At 33.4% G+C, this 25,398-nt stretch overlaps 2 protein-coding genes across 5 annotated transcripts; both read left to right on the forward strand.

Moving 5' to 3' along the window:
- The first annotated feature begins 1,465 nt into the window (after positions 1–1,465).
- LOC123713801 (collagen alpha-1(XI) chain-like) lies at positions 1,466–12,908 on the forward strand. Of its 3 annotated transcripts, none has more exons than XM_045667661.1 (11): positions 1,466–1,630; positions 2,213–2,265; positions 4,066–4,099; positions 4,427–4,446; positions 5,187–5,250; positions 7,069–7,292; positions 8,477–8,582; positions 9,140–9,232; positions 9,554–9,720; positions 10,759–10,953; positions 12,734–12,908. In XM_045667661.1, exons 1-11 carry the CDS (start codon positions 1,570–1,572, stop codon positions 12,878–12,880), a joined length of 1,164 nt encoding a protein of 387 aa, XP_045523617.1. In that variant the 5' UTR covers positions 1,466–1,569; the 3' UTR covers positions 12,881–12,908. The 3 variants fall into 3 exon arrangements, with proteins under 3 accessions (XP_045523617.1, XP_045523619.1, XP_045523618.1); XM_045667663.1 differs by having other exon boundaries at positions 7,078–7,292; XM_045667662.1 differs by having other exon boundaries at positions 2,216–2,265.
- A 1,421-nt stretch (positions 12,909–14,329) lies between these two features.
- LOC123713193 (collagen alpha-1(II) chain-like) lies at positions 14,330–21,731 on the forward strand. 2 transcript variants are annotated; one of them, XM_045666748.1, is made up of 11 exons: positions 14,330–14,400; positions 16,532–16,557; positions 17,397–17,433; positions 17,775–17,797; positions 18,002–18,053; positions 18,281–18,352; positions 18,596–18,738; positions 19,080–19,155; positions 19,410–19,588; positions 20,418–20,606; positions 21,576–21,731. In XM_045666748.1, the coding sequence occupies exons 1-11, from the start codon at positions 14,343–14,345 to the stop codon at positions 21,717–21,719; spliced, it is 999 nt and encodes a 332-aa protein (XP_045522704.1). In that variant the 5' UTR covers positions 14,330–14,342; the 3' UTR covers positions 21,720–21,731. The 2 variants fall into 2 exon arrangements, with proteins under 2 accessions (XP_045522704.1, XP_045522705.1); XM_045666749.1 differs by lacking the exon at positions 18,281–18,352 and having other exon boundaries at positions 14,336–14,400.
- The last annotated feature ends 3,667 nt before the right edge of the window (positions 21,732–25,398 follow it).

Consider the following 25,398-nt stretch of genomic DNA (forward strand, 5'->3'; position numbering starts at 1 on the left):
GAGTCATTTCCACTTCCGTGAAATATTATCTTTGGGTAATACCTATGCGAACTATTTGGACAAGAACAATCTTTCATTCTTATTATTTTTCCATTGTAAATAGCCGAGGGTCGTATGATTTTGTTTGTGAGCAAACTTGATGGCGCTTCAGGGTGGCTGCTGTGTCAATGGTAAGTAAATGTTAGTTATTGATGAGATATTTTCGTGGACACACCTAAATTAATATACATCAATTGGATGAATTTTTCATTATCATATCATATCATTACATTAATTATTTTACTCAAATCAGAATTACTTTAAAAAAATTGGTTTTAGAACCCAAAATAAATTTGTACGGCGCCTATGACTGAAGTACTTGAAATATTAAGAACACAACTTCATATTTTTTTAATAAATGTCGATTAACAATAAAAATTATATATTAAAACAGGACTGAAATAGGGCGAAGACAAAACATTAATACGCGCCATCTATCAATTTAGGAACAAACCAACTTCCAGCTTTGTTAAATCGGATTCTCGGAATGCTTTTGTAGCAGTATAATACAAATAAACTAGAGGGCGTGGACAAGAATATATTATAATATATTACATGTTAGTATCTTTTAATTGGTACATTTAATAAATTAATAGTTTTTACTCTAGCTAATACATTATTCTCGTTATTTCACATTGGCATACATAGTAATACCAACGTTGTAATAGACGTATAAATCTGACTTTTAAGTTTTGCTACCAATGTCAAAACTCAAAACTATATATTAAACTTTAGCGGCAAAAATAAAATTCCAAATTTAATGCCATTAGCCAAACGTCTTGTGGCTTGTACATAAAAAAGTGTTGGGGCAATAACAAAAGTATATGCATTAATTAATTACTTAAACATTTTAAAAGGACATTTAGGTTTAACCTTAAAAATATAACTTTGTATGTCTAGCAAATCTATTTATATCTATTATTATGAAAGTTTTGTTAATGTTTAACATGCACATTCTTCTATAATTATATAATGTTTTAGATGCTGGCCCTCTCTTCTGCTTTAGGTGACGACATTCTTGTGCAGTTCAAAGAAATTTGTATCATAAGAAATCTGTTAGTACAAATCTAAATATTGATTAATTTAGTTAAAAATGAATGGACTTGATGAATGGAATGGATTTCTTATATCAAGTTTAGACATTAATAATGTTAGTATTTTCGACATAATGGTTAAACTCTACCACTATTCAATCAATTAAAATTAGAAAATATTTTCATTACCAAATTTTTTGAAAAATGATCTAAATAGATCATTCTAAATAGATATTCTTTATTATGAATTAATTAGTATGTGTGAAATGTTAGCAAAATAATACAACAAACTACAAAATACCATTATGTACACCTCATATTTATTTAACCATAGTTAATTTAGTCATTCTTATCTAATTCTGTTGACCAGCCGGTTAAACCATATAAATTGCAACATGAACAGGATAATGACGAATTTAAATATATTGTGTTATTTTTAACCATATCTGGGACAGTTTATATATCTACTTTAGAATAAAATTGTGGATGTTTGAAAATGGTGAATGTTCGGTCATTTGTGGTTTTAGTGTATAGTTTACAATTTATAAATATTATGGGTATGATTTTTATTATATTTTGTAAACTTATTTGTACTTAGTTAGTGTTTTACTAAATAGGTATGGTATATCTTTTAAATTAATTTGATATATTCTCTACATTATTACAATTAAATTAGAAGAACTAGCTTCCAGATTTCGAACAACTGGAGATAATTTTATAAATATGCATTCTGAAACTAATGTAATTGTAATTTTTGTGTGCTTATAATATATTTAATAAAAAGTACTGGACTGATTTTAACTATTATCTCTCCATTGGCATGCTGCATTATCCCTGAATACTTTAAAACAAATGAACTGCCAGGAAACTGTTGCATATAAAATAAAACAGAAAATAATTTGGTTTTCAAGAGCCATTTTATTATGTTTAATGAAAGTTCATTTTAATACCAAATAGTTTAATATTATTGGGAGCTCTTTTCCCTTTAAACTGAACTACATACTACCAACTACCTTATGAGGTGTATCTACAGAATTTTTTAAAACAAACTTAACACAGATATTTAAGCATTTAACAACCTCACATATAATCACAGTATGGGTTAATATATATATATATAATGGATATATATATTCTAGCAGCGGAATCCAGCACTGTATCCACTTCAAGTCAAGAGGCTCAAATACCCGATGTAAGTGGAAATGAATTTACAATATTATCTATAAATTTATTTTAATAAAAATAAATTCAAGTGATTGTAGTAGGTTTCACTGAAAATGTTTAGAAAATAAAAAACGGCTTAATGTAGAAAGTTGCTAATACTTTGTTTTAAGTAATCTCCGTTCCTCTCTACACATAGTCTCATTCGATGAAACCACTGAGAAAAGCAGTGGACCCATTCTTGCTTAGCTTGCTTGCTTGCCCTTCTATGGTATTTTCGTACGCTTTCATCGCATCTTCAGGGCTCGTAAAGCGAATACCTTGAATTTTATCTTTAGTTCTTGGGAATAAATTAAAGTCTCTATAGTTTATCTCGTTTTGCGGAGTGCGCTGAAGCATTGTTGTGGTAAAGGAGGATCCTGCCACGAGGGCGCTGCTGTCGAAGTTTTTTCAAGACAACAGGCGAACAGCAATTGACATACCATTCTGCAGTAACTGTCCTTCCATCTTCTATCACAACTGTCGCGAAATGACCTTTCCGACCAAAGAATGAGGCAATCATCTTTTTTCCTTGACTTCTTCCTTTCTTTACCTTAGTTGGCCGATCCTCGAAAGGGAACACTAACTGAGCTGATTGTCTTTTGGTTTCGAGTTCGTAGCAATATATCCAGCTTTCATCACCTGTGACAATGTCAAATATAGCATTTGAGTCACCTTTGAACTTATCTAACATTTGGCGACATCAGTCCATGTGGTCTGGTCGTCGGTTAAAGTATAGGGAATCCATCTGGTACAAAGCTTCCTGACGCTGACCTAGGCTTGCCCGTATCTGCTTATAGGTCACTCTCTTATCTTCCTCAATAATGCGTCGCACAGCACTGATGTTGTTCGTCGTCGTCGTTAGGTCGTCACGCGGATCATCATTGAGATTGCTATGTCCACGCACAAACTCGTTAAACCAATTGTAAATAGTGGCACGAGATGGGCCTATATATATATAATGCTAATCGCAGAGTATCAAAGCTAAGTTGTTGAGTAAGCCCACAACGAAAGTCATAATAAATCATTGACCAAAAATTTTCTCGCGTTAGGTTCATTGTCACGTGAAACAAGAGTTTTAGATTTGCCGCCAATTCACAAAAACAAATGAATACAATACAATATACTTCATAAGGTTACCAAAGAGTTCTAAAACTGAAATTAAAAAAAAGTTTTATTAGCAATGTTTCTAACTGGCCAGTTCTCAACATTGTCAGTGTTACCCACGTATATTATAGTGCAATTGCATGTAATCTTTCAGTATAAGTAAATACTGGTAATATAACAAAGTGGAAAATCTGTTATTAAATTCATTATTATTAAGTTACCTAATAATTCATTAGCTCTTCCTTAAATAATGAAAATTATGTTCTTTTATTATTATGTTCTTTATACTGCGCACCTGCTATTGACTACATCAGGAGCTGAATATATGTTTTTTTGTAATATTATTATTAATAATTACCATGGGTGGATTGTGAATTTGTGGGGCTGTGGGCTATTACGTGGAAATAAAGCACACGCAGAATATTCACCGACCTAAAACACGATTGGGAATTCCCTGTTCCACATGGGTTAAGTGATCTTAGGGAGACTTTAACCTTATGATTGGATTAAAAAAAACGGTTATTTTTTAAAGCAAAATATCGCTTGATTTCAGTGGGGATTTCAGGCCCTTTGAATCCACGGTGCCCTGAGTTGCAGCCCTAAATGCCCTTAAGTTAAGCCCCTGCTAATTAAGACGCAAAACGACATGTACTTAATTCATTGCTATGTTTTTTCCTCTTTTCAGGAGTCTCAACCTCAAAAAATATCAGCTGAACTAGGTAAGTTCTATAACATTACTCTTAAGTAAATCTCCTTTATAAAATTCTCACATCTAACAACTTAATACTCGACCAGTCTAAACCACGGTCGGCCCAAAGACCCAAGTGACGTCATCGCTGTGATTTTTGGTATCCCTATAACCTATAGAATTATAAATTTTTGGTATAATTTTTTATCACGATATGGCATATTTACTAAAATCACTATTTAACGGTTTAAAACTAATTAACAATAAAATACATTAAGACACTAAGGTATGTATTCAGAAAAATGATATATAAACAATTTGTCAAGAGTAAGCTTTGAAACAGAACTTTTTGTTCTAGGAGAATGCGGTTTACGAATAGTAAGTATCTAACATAATAACACTCTAATAAAACATTCTCAAATAAATATTTTTTGTTGGTAATGATTAAAAATAATTTTAGGTTATACTAGTGAAACTAGTCTTTAAAAACAAGTATTTATACGTACTCGTAATACTCAATACGTGTTATAACGAGTACGAATGGGAATGAAAACAAAAGACGAACCCATTTTGCGTTCCGTTCTATTGTAATTGGTTAACTGTTCATGTGGACAAGCATAATAATTTCTCAACGTTTGACCAATTGCCTTTGTACATTCTCACTATCCTGTGTAGATAGATAGCTGAGATAATTTTTTTACCAATACACTAGCGTGGTTGGTTTTAACCCACCCATAATTGGTGATTATTTTAAGAGTGAAAAGAGGACCAAAAAGCCTAGGCCTCAACTTGTTATAGTAATAGTTGTGCCAAACAATGAAACATGGCTGTGAAGATTCCGAAAGGACGATCGCAGGAAGGCGAAGGCACGGAGAAAATGCTTACCGTGCTACCCATGCATGCCAGGGGTTTATGTTCGGGCAATCGCTTCTCAGATGCTAAGTCCCACATTAGACAGTGAGCTGGGGCTGTACAATGATATCTATGCAGGATTTATTCTCTTAAGAAAAGGCCTCCTGCTAAATAAAGACGGTACCAAGATGTCTGTGGTTCCTTCCTTGTTAGTTGCGACAGTGGAAGCGCCTTGTAAGATGTAGTTAAATAATGTATTTGTTTAGACAGGACCCGGTTTAAAATGGGAGAAAGTTGATGATTGCTCCACAGCGTACGCCGATCCAACAGGTTAGTTATTATAATTAATTTGGAATAAAAAAATGACACTTCCTAATTTTATCCCATAGCCTAGAAATAGGGAATCTTTGAGCTTTTTTATGTCATTTCTTGAAACAAAACGATTGCTTTAAACAAAAAATACTCTTTAATAAAAATTATACCACAAAGAGCGCTTCGGTGGCCATTGACATAAACATATTAACAATAAAAGTTATGCCCCGACATATCCTCAATTGGCAAAAAAGTCACGCAATCTTTAGTTAGGCATAGGGAAACAATTATTACAGGAACCCTCGAAAAGGTTATACTGATAATAATTTAAAATTTGAATTAATACAAACATAATGTACACAACATACTAAACACTCACAATAGTATATTTCATTACAAGTGCGGAAAGCCTGTCATTGCAAAGAGTCAGGTTTACAGTAGGAACAAGTTGCAATGACGGTTCGGCACGTCTACTGAACAACTATTTTTAATACAGTTGCAAAAAAAAAGCAATTTGATAAAACTATGTATTTGCTTTTTTCTCTTCTCTCCACGCAATAAATTCGTCGTATGTACATATGTAGCGACTTTTTGACTTTTCCGGTAAAATGTTCTCCGAAGCATTTTGTGCAATTATACTGAGTTCCTGCCTTGCCTTACATATGGAGCACAAACTTTGATTTTCAAAAACAAAACAAAAGCCAAAATACGTTCGTGCCAACGTGTGATAGAAATGAGTATTCTCGGAATTAAATTACGCGACAACCATAGAAGTGAAAATATTCCCAGAAAAACCAATATTATCGATGCTGAGCAATATGCCCTTAAACTTAAATGGAGATGGGCAGGCCACGTAGCCCGTTGTACAGATGACAGATGGTGTAGAGCAGTAACAGAATGGACGGGTCCGAAAGGAAACAGGAAGAAAGGAAGACCAATAGAGCGATGGGCCGACGGGATAGAGAAGGTAGCTGGCAGAAATGGGATGACGATGGCAAAAACTAAAGTAGGGTGGAAAAAGTCCGAGGAGGCTTTCTACCGGACAGGGGCCGCATCTTAGTAAAATTATAAATTTATCTTTTTATTTTAATCAAATGTATAGCAAAGATGTGGAAATAAATAAAATATCATCGAAATCACTCATTTTGTGCAACAAACAACTGAACTCACAAGAACATTTTTGGACAATGGCGTCGAGTGTAAAAGAATATAAGCAGACATTTTTTTTTTGTTTTCCTCACCCATTCTGGGTAGGCAAAGGAAACTTTGCCCATACAGTCAAGTCTTCAGTAATTTTTTACTGATATGAGTGTGTCATAGCCCACTTCCCGAACGCTATACGTCCCTGCAATACGCCACTTTTGAGCAACTGTATTAAAAAAAAATAGTATACAATTTAGGGCGTAATTAATAAAAACAAAATGTTGTTGGAGGAAAGTTCAAATAAATAATACACTTTGTTTGAAGCTTGATGTCAACTGCCTTCAATCGTTTTAAATATGCGCATATAACTAAAATAAAGTTACTACCACTAACCCTAGTGGGATTGTGACGCTAGACTAACAAAAAATAACTTGACTTATTTAAGGGACCTTAAGTCTAAGTGACACTTCATTTACATATAAAATATACATGTGGACTACGGGTAACCTATTGGACATAATCGAAAACGAGAATGTTATATTACAATTTATGGGACACTAAATTGCTCATTTTAGCTTCAAGTGTACGATGATTCGGTTTGCGATTCTAATAAGGTATTCGCTAAAGTATATAAATGTAAATTTGCTAATGTTAGGTTACCTAATTCAAGTATTGAAAAAATTAAATTAAAAGGTAAACCAGGGGGCCAGGGAAGCCAAGGGTTAAAGGGAAAACAAAGCATACAAGGACCACCAGGACTAAAAGGAGAGCCAGGTTTAAGTGGAGTTTTAGGGGTCCAAGGACCACGTGGGTTAGAAGGAGAGAAAGGTGACGAAGGACCCATAGGTGAAGACGGTAGTGAGGGAGAAAAGGGTGATCGAGGTTATACAGGATTTAAAGGAGTGAAGGGTGATCAGGTAACGTCAATTATGGAGAACTTAATTTATTTTACTTTGCTTAACTAATCATATTTACTGGTAGGTTGCTGGTAGGGTGAGATTCAGAAAGGAGTCAAAACTGTATTGATCCGTTTCTCGATCTCACATTTCACATTCTTAATAATTTTACTATACTAGGACTTGTTTTAAAACATTTAATGATTGCGTTTCGCCGTATGGATTTCCGACGTGTCAAGATGAAAATGGAAGGAGACTGATTTGTTTAGCTTTTACTTTTGTTAAAAAAACAGTCTTAGGCGAACGCAGAGCTAGAAAAATGAATCACATTTTATTATTTACTAGCTGCCCCCGCTAACTTCGTTTCTCTTTATGTGGTTAGCCTTAATACCGTGACACGAAAGAATAATTTCACTGTATTATCGTCACTATAATTTGAATTTGATTTACACTTCGGTCTAAGTAACACGTGGTTGGCTATGCTAACACCAAAAATTAAAAGAAGTAGAAACAATTGAATTTCACGGTATTTCGTTTACTACAAAATAAATTTAATTTATACTTTAGCCTCAATAACACGTGGTAATCATGACATTGAATTGTAGCTTATATGACACGTTTGTCGGTTTACCATAGCAGTGCCATCTATTGATTACTTACTCAATCCAGTCGAAAAGTATCGACATCTGTTATAATCAATTAATTATAGGCAAATAATTTGCAATAAAAATGGCTATACTATAATTAAAGATCTAAGCTATTCTATCTCTTAAGTTGGACCAGACTGCTCACGGTGTGCCAATTTAAAATCGGTTAAGTATTTTAGGAGTCCATCGCGGACAAACATCGTGACAGGAGATTTAAATATATTAAGATTATTAAAGATTTTATGAAAACAGTACGCTCAACTGATCGTTTTTAAGGCAGTTTTTGACGCGCACGACCACTATGTAGTATTTCTGAACCAATTCGACATGAGGTACTTCAACTAAAAGTGTATTAATTCTTGAGGCCGACAACTCACACGCGAGCCTTCTGGCAATGATAGTGTCTCTGGTTGGCGGTAACACTTAACAATTAGGTGAACCTCTCGCCTTTTTGTCCCCTTTTTCCTTCAAAAGCGTATTAATTCTTGAAAGACCGGCCTAAGCCTGCCGACAATGTAAAATTATTATCTGATTTTTTTATTAAATAAAACCTTTTAGGGTGCCTCAATTCCTGGCCTTCAGGGGCCTCCCGGTTCCCCAGGCCCTTACAATTTCTACAGCCATCTTTCGCATGTCGAATCACCGAAGAACGACGTTGGAAATGGTATGTTCTTCTTGGAAAACCTTAAAACAGCCTGTTTAATTTAATTTAATTTTTAGGGCATTACAATAAATTCGTTAAAATAAAAAAACTAAATTATAATATATATATTTAAGAGGCAATAAAATAAATGCTTAATACCCACTAATAACCAAAAAAAAAAAAAAAATTGAAGATTCTACAGAATGAAAAGCAATCTGTGGCGCTACTACTTTTTAATTTTGGCCCTAAGATCTCTATTTCATGATCATTTGGCTAAAATGCAAGTAGTCGATCAGTTTAAGGCACGCTTTCCTACACTGTACGAGCAAATGTTAAATGCACACATAGAAAGAAAGTCCATTGGCCACAGATAAAGCCGCTAGACCAACACTGGCCACTGCTACATCATTTACTCTCATCTCCTTTATCTCCAGTTTCATGGTTACCTACCTAATCTACTAAATGTCTATAACAGTGAGTAAAATTTAACACGCATATATACCAAGACAGCTTTCTAGAGCTGTCGGCTTCATGAGAGGTTAAACAGAGAAAAAATAATGGCGATTAATATTTTATAGATGTACCAGAATCTGAAGCGCGCAACCGGTTTCCAGGTGACCAGAAAAATCCAGTGAAATCGTGCGCAAACATTGAGGCTGATGGTATTACTGGTATGTTTATACTACAATGGGACATGGGAAATTTATTAAAATCATTGTAAATTACACACAGTGAAATTGTAATTTAAATCGTAAAACACAAACGCTTCGATCGAGCGTTCATGTTTTTTTAGTATGCGGGTAGTTGAAAAAAACCGCCATTTTAACATTACTTAATTGATTTAATGAGTTAATAAAGAGTTAAGCATATGGGCTTCTAAAAGTCACAAATCCTACTGGCACACGCTTCACTTCCTGGTTATATGCGACATTGTTACATACAGGTTAATATTCCTCTTTTGAAGTTGGTTAATGTCGGTTGATGGATTACAGATGCAGAATACTATGTGAACCCCGAAAGCAAGTTTAGTGTGGAATGTAATTTTATTAAACAAAGCGCGTGCCTAAATCTAAAGAACAACGAGGAGCCTAAACTGTGTGACAGGAAGCCATGTTGGCTGTTTAAGTCTGGGTTCGATATTGTGAATTTTTATAATGATGTAAGTCAAAGTCAATTAATAATCCAAATGGCGCTTAAGGCCCTATCGCAGCACTCATTGCTGTGTCAGTGTCTCGGGGTGGACTGCGGGACGCAATGGAGAGCTGGAGCGCAGAGGCGCGCCGGCCCGTAATAACAGTTAGTTATGTAAATTACTGGGATTACTGGGCTTGCGATAAAATATATCGTGTAAATTTTAAAATCATTTTCTATATAAATTTTCGTCATAAAATTAATTCAAAGTGTCAAAAATTGGCTATGTTTGGATTTTTGTTGTATCGAGCGAAGTTATTTAAATCGTATAACGATCTTCCAAAATGGATACATAAACTAATCAACTCCACCATATATTACGTATAGGGTAATGCTTTCTTAAATATCTTTTTTTCTGACGGAAGATTAGCTGGTGCTGCTCGATTTATGGATCCAAGACGTGGTTTGCCTTAAACCTTTAATAGTCTTGAATTTAATTGAGATTATATTTCATCTGGGTTCAATCTTCGAAAAATAATGTAATGTTGTGTCTTAAATTTACTAATTTAAGACACAACATTATATTATTACGCAAACAAATTACTTACAATAAAAAGCCCCCGGGAGCTTCGTTTCGTCCAATTTTTTTTTACTTAGCCTTCCTTTTTAGTAAGCTTCATACCAACATATGAAACATTTTGCTATGCCATCCGATAGAAGCTGTTTGTTTTCTGCTACTGTTTCAATTTTTTTTCTCTCAATAAAAAATCTTCCCAGAGTTCCAGAATTGCTTCAACTGTCTTCGATTTTTGCGCTTAGCAACATATTTTGCGATACATATCCCTATCCCATATCGTTAGGAAACATTTCCTTTCGACCGTTTTTTCTCCGACTTCCACTATTTTTTTTTTTGTTTTTCTTATCATATAGCCAATGACAATTCCAAAAGCATCATTTCTCTCGTAAAATAATTTCCTAAATCGATTCAGCAGATCCAGACATCAACATTGAGTGAATTTATATAGTCTTCTTGTAAATGAAGATTAATGTATTCTATACTTTTCAGCAACTACAAAATGTAAAATATCTAAGCACCTTAAAAGGATTGACGCATTCCGTTCACAAGATTTCGATTTTTTGCAAATATCTGAGATTGAGTGAAAAATCCAATTTGCAAATACAATTATATCACATGCTGTTAATTGGACCTGAAGCGACGAATGAGACGCCATTGTATTATAAAGTTAATAGTGATGATTGCGTAAGTAACTTTTTAATACAGTTGCTCAACAAGTCGCTGCTTTTCATGAATAACCGCACAATCCAAAATTTTGAAAATACTGGTTTAGAACACAGAAAGAAGTTATTGGTTCATTTACGACGCCATTTTTGTGCAACAATCGACGTTCGCTAGATGCTATTACTCTTTACACAGTCACTCTAAATTTCTCGTGAATAATGTCACAAATCCAAATAATTGAGTGTTAATTAACATTATTCACCATAGCATAACCAAAATTGTGTTATTCTTCAGGGAAATTCAGTCCAATGGTTTTAACATAAAACCAAAAAAAAAAAAATTTATAACAGGGATATCTTTCATGAAATTATCATAATCGCAATTGTGTTACTATTACAGACATGTTTTTTTTTATCTTGTAGAACATATCACCACTTATGTCATTCTAAACGAAAAATTGAGAACTACACAAGTACAACATTTTGAGTTATCCTACTATTCACAATAATATAACAAAACTAATTTTGTCATAAGTCAAACACTGCTCAGTTTTTTTTAAACTAATTATGATAATACAAAGGTAAGAACCTAAAAATTTTAATGTTAAATAAAACCTCTTTAGATATAATGAATAATGAAAACATGAAATGCATTCATGTTTTCATTTCTCAAATATATTAAAAATTGTGACAGCAAATATTTTGTTTGATTTTCAAATGTCTACCCTGTAAAATTTGCTTTTTTTGGATTGTGCGGATATTCATTAAAAGCAGTGAAGTGTATTGCAGGGACTTATGCGTTCGGGATGTGGGCTATTACACACTCGAGCTTTTCCTTTACCTTGTCCGAACTCGTGCGTTCTCTATTCCCACAGGCAAAATAATGTCTATTAAAAAGAAAAAACCAACCACGAAGTTTTTACTGAAAAAAAAACGTAGAAGTTTTTATGATTCATGCAAATATTTCTAAAAAGAAGCTACTAATTTGTTTCAATTTCAAATTTAATGATTTGTTTCAATGAGTTAGGTTAGGCTTCATATTTTCATTTATCTCATTAAATTTTATATTCATTTCATATCAATAAAACAATTCTGCTAAAGACATGGCTGTGTGGGCATACTTCCCTTTGACTACCCAGAATAGGTGATGAAAAAAAAAAACGCTGCTCATATTCTTCTTCCAAAAATGTTCTTGCGAAAAAATGTCTGTCTTTCCGCACTCGTAATGAAATATACTATTTATTCCAGCGTAGGCCTAATAGTGTTTTCTAAATTAATTTTTTTGCAATAAAATGGACTTAATATTTTTTTGTTTGACGAGAATTAAATCTAAAACTTCTGATCCGATTTTAAATTGTATACCACCAATATAAATCCTATTTTAGTATAAAACTCTATTTTAGTGTAATTAATGTAAATTGGGAAAACTATTTTTGAGAGCTTACCGCAGTTTGTTTCTTTAAAAGCGTCATCTCTCGATCGACCTCAGGAACTACGGAGTTCCTAAGGTATGGATGGAACGGCGCCTGTTCGCATTGAAAAATTCCTTATCTTTGCATAGATAATTTATTAGGCTATATTCCTAGGAATTAACGTACCTAGGTGAAATTGCAGGCGCAACTAGATCAATAAGAAAGTATAGAAGCGCCATCTAGTAACGTTTTGTTACTTTAAAGCTTTAAGCTTTTAGGCCTAGATGGCGCCAGTTTTGAAATTCGACAGTGTCTTTAAATTTATTTTTGTCATACGAGACTAAACTAATAATACATTTATTTAAAAATATTATTAATAACTATTTTCAGACTTCAGAGAATCACGAGGGATATGCTGAAATAGAAATAACAATAAACGGTCCATTCCTACCAATCACGGACTTTTATATCAAAGATTTTAATAAAGAATCTAAACTTATATTTGAGAGCAATGAAGTCTGTTTTTATTACAAATAAACTTACAATAAATGTGTTAATTGTGTGAATAAAATATTTTTTTTCTTTATATCCGCTTTCTGACTCCTGATTCTTATTATACACAGCGAGACAGAAAAATGATCAATCACCAATGAAGTCTGTTTTTATTACAAATAAACTTACAATAAATGTGTTAATTGTGTGAATAAAATATTTTTTTTCTTTATATCCGCTTTCTGACTCCTGATTCTTATTATACACAGCGAGACAGAAAAATGATCAATCACCAATGAAGTCTGTTTTTATTACAAATAAACTTACAATAAATGTGTTAATTGTGTGAATAAAATATTTTTTTTCTTTATATCCGCTTTCTGACTCCTGATTCTTATTATACACAGCGAGACAGAAAAATGATCAATCACCTAGTTCGGTATAGTTTGTGATCATAACATACTTATAAGATTAATGAAAAAAAATCTATTAAAGTTTGAAACGACTAAGAATTATATAATATCCAAAATTAGTATATTATCTTAATCTTTTGTCTGCAACTGTTTGATTACTCACCAGTATTCTCTTCACATCACGCATTACTTTGGAGTCATCATGAAATTTCGTGACTTAAAGTTACCATATAAGTAACCATGTTAAAATTAAAATTCTGCTGTTTTAGACTAATGAGTGGCTTGCAAGGCTTGCAACTGAGTTATTTACCTATAAAGTTAAATAATAACCTTATTAAAATATTTGATTAAAGACAATAAATAAATAAGGCGCATACTTGCTGGAAATGTTTATGACTATGGCTACTGCGATAACTGTAAACGCGTCAACGAAGTTCTTTCAACTGATAAGGTAAATTCAACTTCTTGGTCTTGGGTCGGCCACACAGCGGTGAGACTGGCCGAGGATCCTTCCTAAAGGTAGGAACTGTTCACCATCCTACCACTGTAGGTACTGACTGTTCAATTCAGTCCGTTATAAATTACATTTTTGCTATTTAGTCCAGCGTCAGCAAGCTCCCATTTGCGGCTTACTCTCGTAGCTTAAAAGTTTTTTAACCTCTTCATCGGAATGCGACCTGTTTGTAATGCGTATAGGGATGATTAAAAAAATAGTTAGAGAAGGTTTATGTATAAAAAGATTATTCCTTTTCGTTAATTTCATTTACAAATTACATTACAAAAATAATTGTAAATTTGTAAAGAAATAAATAGTAAATTTAAATTTTCCACTTTTTAAAACTTCTTAACTGTAAACGATGAGTAGCTGTTGAATGTTTTGTCGTCTGTAAAAATAAAGTCATTAATTGGTTTCATATCACATAGTTCATGAAACATAATTTTTGTTAAATTCAAAGCGTTTAAATATTATTATCGTTTTGCGGTTTTTATCAAAATTCAGTTGACCAATGGGATAAACCCCCGCTCGTCATAATTCGAACAGGATAACGAATAGTTATTGATATTCATACAATGATTTTTAGCGTAAATGAACAATGGCGATTGTTCGGACGTTTGTTTATTTAGTGTGTTTTTATGTATTATATGGAGATGGTAAGTTATTAAGTCAATATGGCTAGGAAGGTAATGATTGGGTTTTATGGTTACGAATAACTTTAAGCTTAACTTTACAATTCAATGGCTAGACATTAACGTCGATATTTCTTAGAATAGGTTATAAAGAAGTTATCAGATTACTGTTATACATAATGTACTTAAAAACCTAAACAGACTACATCATAATAATAAACCTTTACTAACTTTGACATACATTTGATAAAAAAAAAATACAGTTTTAACTAAGATACGGCCCCTGTTCGAGAGACGGCCTCCTCCAACTTTATCCACCCTAATTTATTTTGTGTCATCGTCATCCAATTTCTTGCAGCTCTCGATCCCGTCGGCCCATTGCTCTATTGGTCTTCCTTTGTTCCTTTTGGACCAGTCCAATCGGCTACTGCTTTAGACACTGTCATCTGTACAACGTGCCTGGCTACGTGGCCTGTCCATCTTCATTTAAGTTTGCCCTTAAACTATATTGCTCAGCATCAATAATTTTTGTTTTTCTGTGAATATATTCATTTTTATGTTTGTCGCGTAATTGAATTCCGAGAATACTTCACGCTGCGACGAACGTATTTTGGCTTTTGTTTTGTTTTTGGAAACCCAAGTTTGTGCTTCAAATGTAAGGCAAGGCAGCAAGCAGGAATCCACCAACTTTTTCTTTAGCTTACTTTTGAGGAATTATTTTAAGCTCTAAAACTCCTTCCATGTTGTGATGATTCGGCGCTCCAGTTCTTTGTCGTGTCTATGTTTCTAAAATGAAACTTGTTTACCAAGATAAGTATCTATCTAGTCTACATACTCAATGGCTGTTCCGTTAAGCATAATCGGATAAGTTTTTTATTTGTTGCAACTTTTGTTTTTGAAGTATTTATTTGTAGTTTGCTTGTAGTAAGTTAGGTCTTCTATAATTTCTTGTAACTGATTTGGCGTTCCTGAAAAGAAAACTATATGGTCTGCAAAACGTAGGTTGCTCAAATATCTCGTCTTGGGAGACTATACTATACTATTTGTATTCCTTTCCTTTCCCATCACAGTTCTTTTATAATATTTTGAAGAACGGCTAATAATATCTTGGGTGATAAGGGATCTCCTTGTTTTACTCCTCTTCTGATACGAAATTTTGGTCCAAGTCTGTCTAGTTTTACTTTACTGGTACTCTTCTAATATATGCCTTTAATAATGTTTATGTATATAGCTGGTATGCCTTGATATGAAAGTGCCTGCCAAATACTTTCATATGAGATACAGTCAAATGCTTTAGTATCTTAGAACCTAGAATTTAGAATTTATTATAAGTAAATAGATGTTTTGTTTTATTTTTTTGTATAAATAGGTAAAAATTGTTAACTGTGCTTATGTTTATGTTTGAATGTGTATTCCGTTTTTGGCTTCTGTCAATAATGTATTTGTTTGGATATTGTTCAGTGTGTAGCTGTAGGAATACTGATGAGCAAATAAATAAATAAATCAGTAAAGCCGGAATTACATTACGAAATGAATGGCATGCCTACGAAATCAGTTTCACGAAAATAGTTTCGATATGTGTGAAAGTAAAATAATTAGTGTCGCGAAATTCACAGTAACCATGGCCCAATCAGCATCAAAGCTATATCTATCTATAATCAATGTAGCTAAAGAGATGCTTCTCTAAAAGTCATTTCAATTTCGGAAATTTGAGATCACGTAAACACCTACAAAATAATATGCAAATATCTGCTTCTTAAAATTTTAAGTTAATGAAGTAGACGTACATTTGAAATTTTCTTATGATTAAAACAAGTGAATTAATTTAAGCTGATATGATTTATGTATTATTGTCTTTTGTTAAAATAGCTTTTACACATTAAGAAAAACACTTTTTGAACGGATTAAAGCTATGTATTATTATTAAAAACTTATGATACTAATATCAATGATACTTTTGACGAAGGTGTTAAATACACCTTTTGTCTTCAGTCACCGTGACCACGCACGCTGAAAAGCACGCGAAACGTCGGAAAAAAAATTAAAATTTAGAATTATGTAAATAATTATAAGTTTTTTTATTAATTATAATTTCTTAATGATTTATCTAGTTTATTAATACGTATACTATAAAAGTAAATGTTTTAATTTTCAGCCGCTGAATTCAGTACGCCGCCTCAGGTAAGTAAATTAATATATATGTCCCAGTAGTCTACATTATAAATATATTGGAAAGCTTTGATACTCTATTCGTTTGTAATAAACTTAAAGACAAAAAAAATATTTTGTATAGCAATTAATTCTACAACACGTCTGTGAAGTTAGCTCAACACAAGATCAAATAGAAACCCATGCATAGACATACTTTTTTTTCTCGTAATGTTCATAATAATATTGCCAATTCAAATAGGTATTCTGTGCTGAAAGAAAGAGTACTTTAATCTGACTATAATCAATTGTAAACTGTGGAGTTCCTATCTATTTCTGTGCATCATAGTTTTTTGAGAAAAATGAACAGGATTTCTCTTATTCTTTATTTTATAACTTAACATTATTTATTAATTTCAATTATAGCTATCTCATTTGTATGTGTTGTTTTAATGAGTCTATTTTTTTCAAAATTTAAAAGTAATGCTCTGCTGTGATCAAACTGACAGCCAAATCATTTTCTGGATTTAAATGTACAGAAAGAACGCTGTCTCAAAACTATAGAACGATTGTGTAAAATATTTTTTTGTGCTCTGCTTTTTATTGAACCAATTAAATCTGTAGAAAATAAGTAATTGTTAAAGATTTTTTTTATCTAGGAGCTCGCGAGAAAACGAACTCCGAAACTCTTACAACTCTTAAAAACAGCTATATTGTACGGTGTGAGATAGTTTCTATCGTATCTCTTGAATTATGAGATATAATTTTTATTGTACCGTGCTGATTTGTAATATTATGAATATAAAAGTATAAACTACATTTTATTCAAATTTACTTGCAACACGATAAAACAAATATTTTTAATATTACAGGTGATTCCAGATGAGCCTAAAATAGAAGCTGTCTGGGGTATGATACCTACCTACCTAAATAAATATAAATATTACTTAATCATGTTCTTAATTATTTTAAATAATAATATCTCGACTTTTTGGGCCTAGGCAAGCTGGTTTCCTTATGATTATTTCCTTCAACGTTCGATTCGAATGTTAAATGCACACAGAAAAAAAGACCATTGGTGCACAGCCGGCGATCGAACCTACGATCTCAGAGGTGAGAGTCTCACACGCTGAAGCCACTAGGCCAACACTGCTCTGCAATACCGATGCATTTACCAATCCTGATTCATTCCTTACATTTTCTAATTAAATTTATTTTCTATAAATAATTTTCAAAAATTCTTGTTTTAGATGAAAAATGCGCAATACGAATAGTAAGTATGGAGTACTAATATATACGTAGATAAGAGGAAGATGAAATCCACGCTACCTTCATATTATAAAAAATTTGAATGTGGGTATGTGAAAAATTAACGGAGATTTTCTTAGCTTCTGTAGTCTCTAACTTACATTTACATAATCATGGACAGGGCCAGTAGTGTAGTAACGAATTACCTAACATAAAAATCATTTTTAAGACAGGTTCTGGCTTGAAATGGAAGGGAAAAACTGATGCCTGCTATGCACCAGGTACGTAACCCTCACGCCACCTCACCAGGCACCTTTTGTACTATAGAATAATTTCTTGATACACAGAACGATCACTGTTTATGAAATAACAGCGTCTTTTATCAAACAGATCGAAATAATATTTACTAAAACTACTAGGTATTCAGTATTAAACATTTAAAATTCTAAAAGAGCCTGGTATATTGCACATCTACTAAAACAATGTGTAACAAAATATGTATATCCAGAATTACGAGGTGAACACAGATTAAGAGGGGATTCTGGGCTACCAGGCGAGCAGGGATTGAAAGGAGAACCAGGTACTCACTAAAGAACATACTAAATTTAATCTTCAAGTACATGAATGTACTTAAAATGAGTAGTTTCAAATAACAATATGTTAATCATTTTAATGGCCGGCAACGAACTCGCAAGTCTTCTAGTATTGCGAGTGGAGGACACTCGTTTCCTTAGTCGTGCGAGCAAAAGAATTCCTATATTCGGATTTTTTTCGCAAATTCGCTTTACATCATTGATTATGTAGACGGTATATTCACATCCAGGTCAACAAGGAGCACCTGGTCCCGTTGGTCCTCCTGGTATTAAAGGAGAAAGGGGATCTGTTGGACCCAAAGGTCTACCAGGATTGCGGGGACCAAAGGGGGAAAGAGGCATAGCGGGAGAATTTGGTCAAAAAGGAGAAAGGGTAAGAATTTTTTTAAATCTAAAATGTTATTAGTCTTACTACATACTTGTAATGCATGTAGCGCCATCTGTTGGTTCAATTAATCTTACACCTCACAAACATCTCACGTAGAAGTCACAGTAACATTTTTGTCTTTTTATCTAAATTTCTTAAATCATTTATATATTATATATGTAGCATTTATATATTATATGAATAATATTGATAATTTCCATCAAATGCCAAATTGTTTATCATTTTTCACAGATTTTGATTATGCTATTTGAGTCTAGCTCTGAATGTTTTTTTTTAATTACGTTAACGCCCAGTTATAAAACTTTTATTACTAAAAACCTTTTCAGGGACATGAGATAACGGGACTTCCTGGTCTTCCTGGAGCCCCGGGCGCTGTTCCTGGTCCCCTGGACCAATGCAAGGGTAGCATACCTTATCAAAACAATATCGAATAAACGACGGAAATGACACGTATAATTAACCCAATTCATTTGGTGAAAATAAACTGACAAATACAAATAATATTTTATAAGTATCAATTTTTTAGTTAAAAATTAACAAAAAATGTCCTGTAATTTCAAATTAAATATTTTACTGCGTCTGGTTCATTTATAACTTTTTACTATTATGTGATTTAAATGTCTGTGTTTGACTAATATTAATAATAAAATTTCCAGGCGAATATTACTTCCTTAACCCAATAGACAAATTCTTTGCAAACTGTGACATTAAAAAGAACAATGTGTGTGTCAATTTTCCAATTACAAGTCAGATATGGCATAAAGTCTGCGAAAAAGCCGCGCCATGTTGGCTCCTACAGTCAAATTTAAATATGGATGAACTATACGGTAATAATGTGAGTATATTTTTATATAAAACTCTCCGGTAATGTATAACCATATACCTCTGCTGGTTTGGTAGGTGTGAGAATAGATCATACAAAATATACCCCTAAATGATAATAAAAATTTGGCCACACCCTTATTTTTACTATTTAAAAAGATCAATGGCGCTACAACCTTTTTAGGTCTGGGCCTCAGATCTCTGTATGTGTTTCATGATCATTTGTTAATCTAATAGGCAAGTAGGTGATCAGCCTTCTGTGCCTGACGCACGCCGTGGACTTATTGGGTCTAAGGCAAGCCGGTTTCCTCACGATGTTTTCCTTCACCGTTCGAGCGAGTGTTAAATGCGCACATAGAAAGAAAATCCATCGGTCAGTGGCACAGCCGGGGATCGAACTTACGACCTCAGGGATGAAAGTCGCACGTTGAAGCCACTAGGCCAACACTGCTCTATTTTTTTAACTATTTAGATTTACTATTTCTATTACTATTTTATGTTTGAGTATTAAAGAATACGTATAATTAGTTGAAGTTTATCAATGTTTTAAATAAGATTAAATTTTTATTGGCCATATTGTTCAATATTAATTTCCGATTTAGCCCGTGCTAGCCTCTCAAGGCTTTCAGGGGTTACTTCTAAGCAATGGGCCCTAAGGAAATTACTTAAATAAAATTCCTCTTCTTTATCTCTAAATTTTTATAGTTTTATATTTATTACCGAATGTGTGTGAGGGACGATAAATTAAAACATTTTCAAGTGGATCAATTTGATTTGGTCCTGTTACAATTATTTGTCCTGTGGTGTGTATGTATTTACATATACACATATATTTATTTCAGATGTATGCCAATATTGAGTATTTAAGCAAATTCCCGACGTTGCATTATAACACGCAAACAATTCAAATTGACTGCAAATACGTTAGCATAGAGAACATGAGAATTTTACTATTGCACAGCCTCAAAATTGAAATGAAAGCTACAGATCAAACATCGGTTTATTATGAAATCATTAATACCAGTTGTAATGTGAGTATTAATAAGTAATTACTTAAATATATTATTTTAAAAAACTTTGATTTTTTACACGAATTTTGTAAAAATAAAACTTAAGCAAATACCAACTAAATAGAGTTAATATAGCATTTATGAAGCTAATCTAAAATATATTCTAATCATAACGCAGGCACAGGTGGCTGATCACTTATTCGTCTAATTAAACAATTATCAATGAAACATATAGAAACCCATTGTTATCTTCTGTCCAAGGTTTCGCTTTAATATTTATTGATAGGTTCCTAGGGTTGAATTCGGATAAAACGTGCGAGGTCTTTTGTGATAGTCATAATGACTGATATTGACCAACTACATGATAATTCTAAATATATTTGTACCTACAGTCTAAACTTTACGTATTAAAATGTTTTTGCATGAGACGCCTGCTAAAATATATAGAGCAATATTGCGTTAATTCTCTTTGCCATATATAAAACAGTTAAAACAATACAGTTGTTATCAATAAGTTCTGACTTTTAATTATAATGTATTTTTCAGTTTCTATCATTATATATACCGATAAAATATAATCGTATGTGTTATTTATTTTACTAGCAATCCATAAAATTAAAAAACCTAAAAATTTATCATTAATTAATCAAATATTTTAAAAATATCCATTCATGTACTGTCTAGTTATGAATTTTTATGACAATTGTAGCCGTAGTATTCTCCGAATCTACCTACCGAATGGATATACTGTTTTTGAATATAACGCCTGTAAAAATCATTGAGCAATAATGTGCGCTGAGTGCTTTGCCTCGTTGAAAAAACTAGTAACAAAAACAACAATAGATTTTGAAAATAATTAGGCGCAAACAATCGAAAAGAGTACTAAATGTTATCAATTTTATCCTATTAAATTAAATTTAAAATTTTACTTGAAAGTAACGACGTCGAATAAGATGAATTATATTAATATTATGTAAATGCTTTTTTCAGAAAGACACCGAGGCTGGTAAAGCTGAATTACAAATAACATTGGCTGGCCCATTTCTGCCAATAACTGATCTATACATCGCGGATAGTACTAAGAATTCGGAACTATCTATTAAAGTCACTAAAGTCTGCTTCTATTACAAATAATTGGGTAAATGATTTACCATTGTTTTATTTTAAAATCCCCATATCTTTATTAGCCGCGCGAATATTGATTGGAAAGACGACAAAACAGACGCACAAATGTTTAGAACACAATTTCATGTAATACTCAAAATATAATAATGATAATAATAATTTATTTGCAGGAATATGGTACAATCATGTTATGGTGGTACAATCTAAAGTTCGCATATTCTGCCACGCATAATGGCGTGCAAATTTGTCTTAAAAGGAATTTTACACAGAAGTTACATTATGAGTCATATCTTTATAGTATAAGTCAATATTATTAATAAAATATCATTGCAGTCATAATATAAAAAATTATATGATTACATTATCAAAATTCACCCCTCTTAAGAAATAGGTACTTTTTATAGGTAAGTTATAACTTTTAAACTTAAAAATTTCCAAGTTTAAGAGCTACCGGCTAATATGAATATTAAAGTGTTTGTTCAAAGTTAAGCGTAAACCCAAAGTGTAAAGTCTAGACTATAAACATGTAAGTATTCTTTGTAACCTGTTTGTGTTCACCATACTTTTAGATTACTATATAGATATTTAGTGATGACACCTACATTATTCTATGACGTCATGCCTTGAATCGCGCTATCAATGTGTTTTCACTGAGCATATTATATCCTAAAATATCTCGACCTCAGCCAAGATCAAGGATAGATAACGCAGGTACACCCCGCATGTCATAGGCGGCCGGCGGCATTAAAAGGCCGGCAACGCACTCGCGAGCCCTCTGGCATTGAGAGTGTCCATGGGCGGCGGTATCACTTAACATCAGGTGAGCCTCCTGCCCGTTTGCCCCCTATTTTATAAAAAAAAAAAGCTGTGGGCTGGCCTGGACCACGAGCCACAAATCTGGCTGACGCCCCTCAAAACGGATAAACCAAGAAACGACTGAGACGAGTCGAGCTCGACGCTTCACGTCTCCAACATACCAAGGGCTATACGCCCGCCCCTATGCCGTGCTTCATCAGCAGGTCGCGAAACATCACACCGCCAGCGGGAGCTAGGCCTGAAGTGGGTGATTTCCACCCCAGAAGAGGAGCGGATAAACACAAGCAAAGAAGCTTCAACTACTTCTCAAAGTTCTTTGGACTGGCTAGATCAGACTGGTCGAGGGTTGGTGGAACAGTAGGCCTTTGCATGTTGGAACCCATGGCAGGCACTGCCCTACATTACTCCCCACCCTAAGCAGTGGCGCCTCAAGAGGTATGCGTAATGCAGTTTCCCCACGTTAAAAAAGCAGTACATAGTTTTTTCTCTACCATCCTTTCCTTTGAGTCATTGAAAATACATCAACACAGAACGCAAAATGACTAAGTCATTCAATTTGGTATTTTAACGAAACTTCCGCTGTGACAAAAAATATAATTTGATAATGAACTGTGTATTTGTCTCATTAAAATTGTTGCCATATTACGTATTCTTTAAATTGGTGACTTCATCGAGAAAATATTTATATCAGGTTACCTACATTTTTATGCGATATTCAATATCATCTCTAATTGATTATCCTGACTTACTATACACGTGCATTATATTATCGCTAATATAAGAATTATTTCAAATATCAAAAACTATCAAAAAAATTACGGCAAACGTTGGTGATTTTGTAAAAAACAGGTCTAAATGTCCTAGATTCAAAGTTTGTCATCTGCGGTCCGGGAACAAGATTTCGGTTTTCCGACAAAAGATTAATAACATAGTTTAACAATTATTGAGTGGTGGAAATTTACAATCAATTACAAGTTACATAACACGTAATAAAAATCACGATTCTCGATTCAGAACAGTCCATACACGCAAAACATCGGAAGCTCTTTATGCCTTTCAATATAAATTTATACATTATTTTGAATACGCACTTTATAGTATTTTAGTAGTAATTATAACAGTCTTATATAAAAAAAGTTCAGGCATTACAATAAACTCCCTCATCTAGAAAAAAAATAAAAATATTGTTCATCCTTAAACAGGCATACACGGCATGCTTTATACTTCTAATTATATAAAATTAATACTGACTAATAAAATTCTTAATGATTACAAAAACGAAATTTTTTAAATCACTTATCGCAAAATTTTGGAGATAAGAATGCGATACTAAGAGAGTAAGTAAGAGTTGCCGTAGATGTGGATCATAAGAAAGTTTAGTACTAAAAATCGTATTGATATAATGAGTAAAACAAAAGTCACATTCCAAGAGAGTCCTTTCCTAAGACGACAAAATTAAACACCAATCCCAGAAACTGAAATTCGCTTTACGAGACCTTACGTAAAACCCAATAAAACTGGGCAATGCGATAAAGCTCATAATTAAAGTAGAACCATTCATAAAGCAATAATCATTAATCTCTTCGAGTTGGGAACTACTTCAGCCGCGGGTTTTCGTTGGAATTTTATTAATATACTCCGCTCTTTGTTCTTAATAAGTTAATGCGAATACTTTTCGATCCAGCTACAGCCATTGCGTACTCAAAGAGGATAAATATTGGATATATTTCTTTTGAAACGCGTTATTGAGGATAATATTTTAATCGTATTGTGAAATGAATTTTTCCTACGTTTATGACGTTAATATGGATTTGATACATTTTAGAAAAGATAAGAAATGTTGTGTGTCAGCACATAATAACATTTGATATGTTGTTAGTATTTAGTTATAGCTATATGTTAGTCACCTGGATAAGGATCCCTCTTGGGTAAAGGCCTAACCAGATATTTGCCAATAGTCTACCAGACTTTACCTGCTATGTCTATCAGCAAACCTTCTTATTGGCCTGCCCACTCATCTTTTCCCTGGTGGTCCCTTGCATTGTGTTGTATTTAATGTCCGTCTATTGTCTAGGTATTGTGTTCCATAACCAAATCATTGGTATTTCGTTTCAAAGTTACTGATAGCGCATCGGTTACCTTAGTTTTTTGTCTGCTATATTCACTTTTCACTTTGTGTTCATTCTTTTTATTTATTTCTTTCCTCTGCTCTTTGTGTTAATGTAGCCTTTGCTGTAAACACCTAAGTTTGGCAACCCTATAACATAGATACTATCTAAGTAAATCTGTGGCGTTACTACTTTTTTCGGTCTAGGCCTCAGATTTCTGTATCTGTTTCATGATCGGACGTCAAGGCAAAATACAAAATACCATCCGTGTCACCTCGACGTCCGTCGTTCCACAACTGAGCGTTTTCTAAGGCAGTTTTTGCCGCGCACCACCACTATGTGGAACCAGCTGCCCACTGAAGTATTTCCGAACCAATTCGACTTAGGGTCCCTTAAGAAAAGAGCGTACCAATTCTTGAAAGGCCGGCAACGCACTTGCGAGCCTTCTGGCAATGTGAGTGTCCATGGGCAGCGGTATCGCTTCACTTCAGGTGAGCCTCTTGCCCGTTTGCCTGCTATTACATAAAAAAAAGATCATTTGTCAATCTAATAGGCAAGCAGGTCCTGTGCCGGATATACAATGTCAACATACAAGCGAATATTAAATGCGCATATAGAAAGAAAGGCCATTGGTGCACAGCTGGGGCTCGAACCTACGACCTCAGATATGCGAGTCCCACGCTGAAGCCACTAGGCCAGCACTGGTCGCTATGTGCTAATGATTTTGATGAATTTGTTAAAAGCTGAGATGTTCGATCTTAATT

Source organism: Pieris brassicae, chromosome 8, assembly GCF_905147105.1.
Source record: "Pieris brassicae chromosome 8, ilPieBrab1.1, whole genome shotgun sequence".
NCBI lineage: Eukaryota > Metazoa > Arthropoda > Insecta > Lepidoptera > Pieridae > Pieris > Pieris brassicae.

Bases quoted from the DNA above. Each gene is read 5' to 3' on its own strand.
- LOC123713801 (XM_045667661.1), top strand. From the start codon at position 1,570: ATGGTGAATGTTCGGTCATTTGTGGTTTTAGTGTATAGTTTACAATTT. The intron at 2,266-4,065 runs GTAAGTGGAAAT...TCCTCTTTTCAG, and splicing joins AAGAGGCTCAAATACCCGAT to GAGTCTCAACCTCAAAAAAT. The intron at 7,293-8,476 runs GTAACGTCAATT...AAAACCTTTTAG, and splicing joins AAGGAGTGAAGGGTGATCAG to GGTGCCTCAATTCCTGGCCT.
- LOC123713193 (XM_045666748.1), top strand. From the start codon at position 14,343: ATGGCGATTGTTCGGACGTTTGTTTATTTAGTGTGTTTTTATGTATTA. The intron at 18,353-18,595 runs GTACTCACTAAA...ATTCACATCCAG, and splicing joins GGGATTGAAAGGAGAACCAG to GTCAACAAGGAGCACCTGGT. The intron at 19,589-20,417 runs GTGAGTATATTT...TATTTATTTCAG, and splicing joins ATGAACTATACGGTAATAAT to ATGTATGCCAATATTGAGTA.